The 3,361-nt window shown below is 36.5% G+C and overlaps 1 protein-coding gene across 1 annotated transcript in view; it reads right to left on the minus strand.

Annotated features, from left to right (window-relative positions):
* Positions 1 to 287: 287 nt before the first annotated feature.
* Positions 288 to 3,361, minus strand: part of LOC106875895 (E3 ubiquitin-protein ligase parkin) — a 14,477-nt gene continuing 11,403 nt past the window's right edge. The window contains exon 5 of the mRNA XM_014924201.2: positions 288 to 427. Coding sequence (XP_014779687.1) covers positions 317 to 427 — 111 coding nt within the window. The 3' untranslated portion in view covers positions 288 to 316. The remainder of the gene's footprint in view (positions 428 to 3,361) is intronic.

A 3,361-nucleotide genomic window follows, 5' to 3' on the forward strand; every position in this document is an offset into this window, starting at 1 on the left:
TGGTGTGTTTACATCCCCGTAACTGAGTGGTTCAGCAATACAATAAGTATCAGGATAAAAAAAAGAATAAGGAGGTCAATTTCTTTGACTAGAACCCTTCAAGACAGTGCCCCAGCATGGCCACAGTCAAATGACTGAAATAAGTAAAAGAATTAAAAGAACAGGTTATTAAGGGTTGCAAAGACACAAAAGCTAAGGGTTTCAACCCCTGACAGTTAATTGGCTCAGAAGTTTAAGGCCTCTAAACTCTTAGGGGACAGGAATATTCATTCATCCATTCATTCAATAAGACAACAAAATTAGAGAATGAACCAACTTACAAGTCTCCTTCGCAGGTTATGCAGGAATAATGTTGAGAATTATTAAAGATGTGTTTCAATAAAACTGAATTTTTCTTTGGATGTTTACGGCAGTAAAATTCATATTTCTAGAAAAAAAGATAAAAGAAAATCCTATATATATATATCTATATATATAAAACTGAGAATGTGTGTCTGTCTGTATGTGTGAATCCCTAAAACTCGAGAACTACCCAACCGATTTCATTCAGATTTTACTCGTTGTAATGTGATATAATATTGTTTCACTTTTATTCTTTCACTTTTAATTCTAATCTGATAACACACTAAGATCATCTTATTTTACACATTTACCGTTCAATTACCAGTTAATAATTATCACAGCAGCTGCAAGATTGCAAGCTATTTACAGTTACATATTAACCCTTAATTTAACATTTAATACATATGCTTAATCTATATATATTAAGAAATTTATCTATAATAATTATTGTGGCATTTACCGTTAAATTAGCAGTTCATACATGTGCTTCTATTTGGTTCATTTGCTTATATTTGATTCATTTACACTACATACAGAAATAAAAACATACAACTGCTTACAAAAATGGAGATCAATGTATAATAGTATCACACCCCACGAGTGTCAACATATAATTTTTTTTCGTTTCCATTAAAATAATATAACCTTTTAGAGAGATAATCTTTCTATACTCAAATAGAGTACAAGACATTTTATACCATGATAATGACAACGTCACACTTTGTATATGTGTGTGTATGTGTCTGTCAGTGTATGAGTGAGTGTATGAGCGTGCATGTGTCTGTCTGTGTGTGTGTGTGTGTGTGTGTGTGTGTGTGTGTGTGTGTGTTTTTCCACATTCAATGACATCGCATTTTGTATATGAGTGTCTATGTGTCTATGGCATGTAAAAAGCACCATTTTGAGTGTGGCCAATGCCAGTACCGCCTGACTTGCCTTTGTGCTGGTGGCATGTAAAAGCACCGACTACACTCTCGGAGTGGTTGTCGTTAGGAAGGGGATCCAGCTGCAGAAACTTTGCCAGATCAGCTGGGAGCCTGGTGCAGCCTTCTGGCTCGCCAGTTCCATGTCAAACCGTCCAACCCATGCCAGCATGGAAAACGGACGTTAAACGATGATGATGATGATGATGATGATGATGACTATATCGGTCAATGCATGGATTTATTAGATAAAATAAATGCAACTGCATATGAGTAGAACAAAGATTGTCAACAATTTTTTTTAAGTCAATTTTTTAAAAATATATTTGCTTTCATTGAGGTTGTATTTATTTAAGAACCGGTTCGGCAAAATTCAAAGAGCAGTTACCTTTGTTGATAACAAAGGGATTCTCCCTCAGAGTGGAAGCCAGATTGTATGACGCTTGTGTATGGACAGCTATGTTACGTGGCAGTGAAATATGGGCAGTGACTGCAGAAGACATGCAAAGGACGTGCAACGTCAAGGTGCATGTACGATGAAGTGTAAATGTTTGAAGAGAAAAATTGTGTCTCTGAGGCATCGGATGTTGTGTGCGAGAGAGATGACTGCACTGGTATGATGCATATAGGTGAGGACAGCTGCATAAGAAAGTGCCAATCTTTAAATGTGACAGGAGCCTCTGGAAGAGGAAGATCCAGGAAGAGGTGTGGGACAAAGTGGTGAGAAACGATCTTCAGATGTTGACCCTTACAGAAGAGATGACAAAGGATTGAGACAAAGAACAATTTCATCTGCATGGGAAAACTTGTCCCCAGCTAGGCAAAATCGAGGCTATAAAGACATGTCCTTTATATCCATGAACCCCTGTCACCCTGCATGTAATTTTCCCCCACCCCCGCACCCCAACAAACCTCCTTCAACAGGTGCCACATGTCAGATGTCAAAATGATTGCAGAGCAACATGAAAGAAAATGCTTTGCTCAAGATTCAATGCCACGCCCGGTCTGAGAATCGAACACACGATCTCATAATCATGAGTGCAAATCCTAACCACTAAACCATATATATATATATATATATATATATATATATATATATCAATGAATGACCAATGAACAGGAGTTGCATAATAACATTAATAAGTTTACATCTGTTTCTGCTATAAGAAGCAGTGCAGTCAGAGCTGAGTGCATGTGTATTCGTGGATTCTGTACTCTCATGATGCTTCATTCTGAAACGTAGAGTTTCAACATCTGGTTATTAGCATCACTATGCCAAGACAAAAACCTTAAAATACATCTATCTCTATCGTTCTATCTATTTTTTTTTTTCTTTATACTTACTCGCCACAAAAACCACACACACTTCTGTATCAAGTGCTTTAGATTACATCTTTCTTCTTGGCCATCATTTATTTATTTATCCTTCAAGTCTATCTATTTATCTAACTTTCAATATGTATTCATTCTAATAACTTTCTTGGCCACTCCTGCAAATGACATAAACTTCTCAGAAGCCTTACCCTACTCAATCACAATATAGAACACACTCTAACCATCCCAGAAACACAAGAATAAGCCATTAAGACAGAAGCAAAACTGGTTTTGTCACTGTTGTGTATTTACGTCATCAAAAAATATGTCTTTCCTTCCAAATATTCTCAGTATCTTCTTTCAGTTTCCAACAACCAAATCCACTTACAAGGCCTTGGACAGCCTGGAGTTTTAGTAGAAGACACTTGCCCAAGGTACCACACAACAGAACTGAACCCAGAGCCTCATGACTACACATTGTCATCATTTAATATTCATGTCCATATAGTTACAGAATATAACAGGAAAAGCACAAAAGACTGGAAATTTATTCCTGGTTTATTAGGTACCGGGGTTTCAAATACGATGACACAACTTTGATAAGAACAGAATGATGTTGAATTCCTCTCTCTATGTAGCATTTTAATCAATCAACTATGGGAGCAATTAGATTGTACATAAGTTTGCATTGCAGCATTTTGAGGAATGCTGTCCTGCTTGAAACATATATACCCGATAACTCATGAATATATCTTCGCTTTTTCGAGATTTTCCTATATATA

Source organism: Octopus bimaculoides, chromosome 24 (genome assembly GCF_001194135.2).
Source record: "Octopus bimaculoides isolate UCB-OBI-ISO-001 chromosome 24, ASM119413v2, whole genome shotgun sequence".
NCBI lineage: Eukaryota > Metazoa > Mollusca > Cephalopoda > Octopoda > Octopodidae > Octopus > Octopus bimaculoides.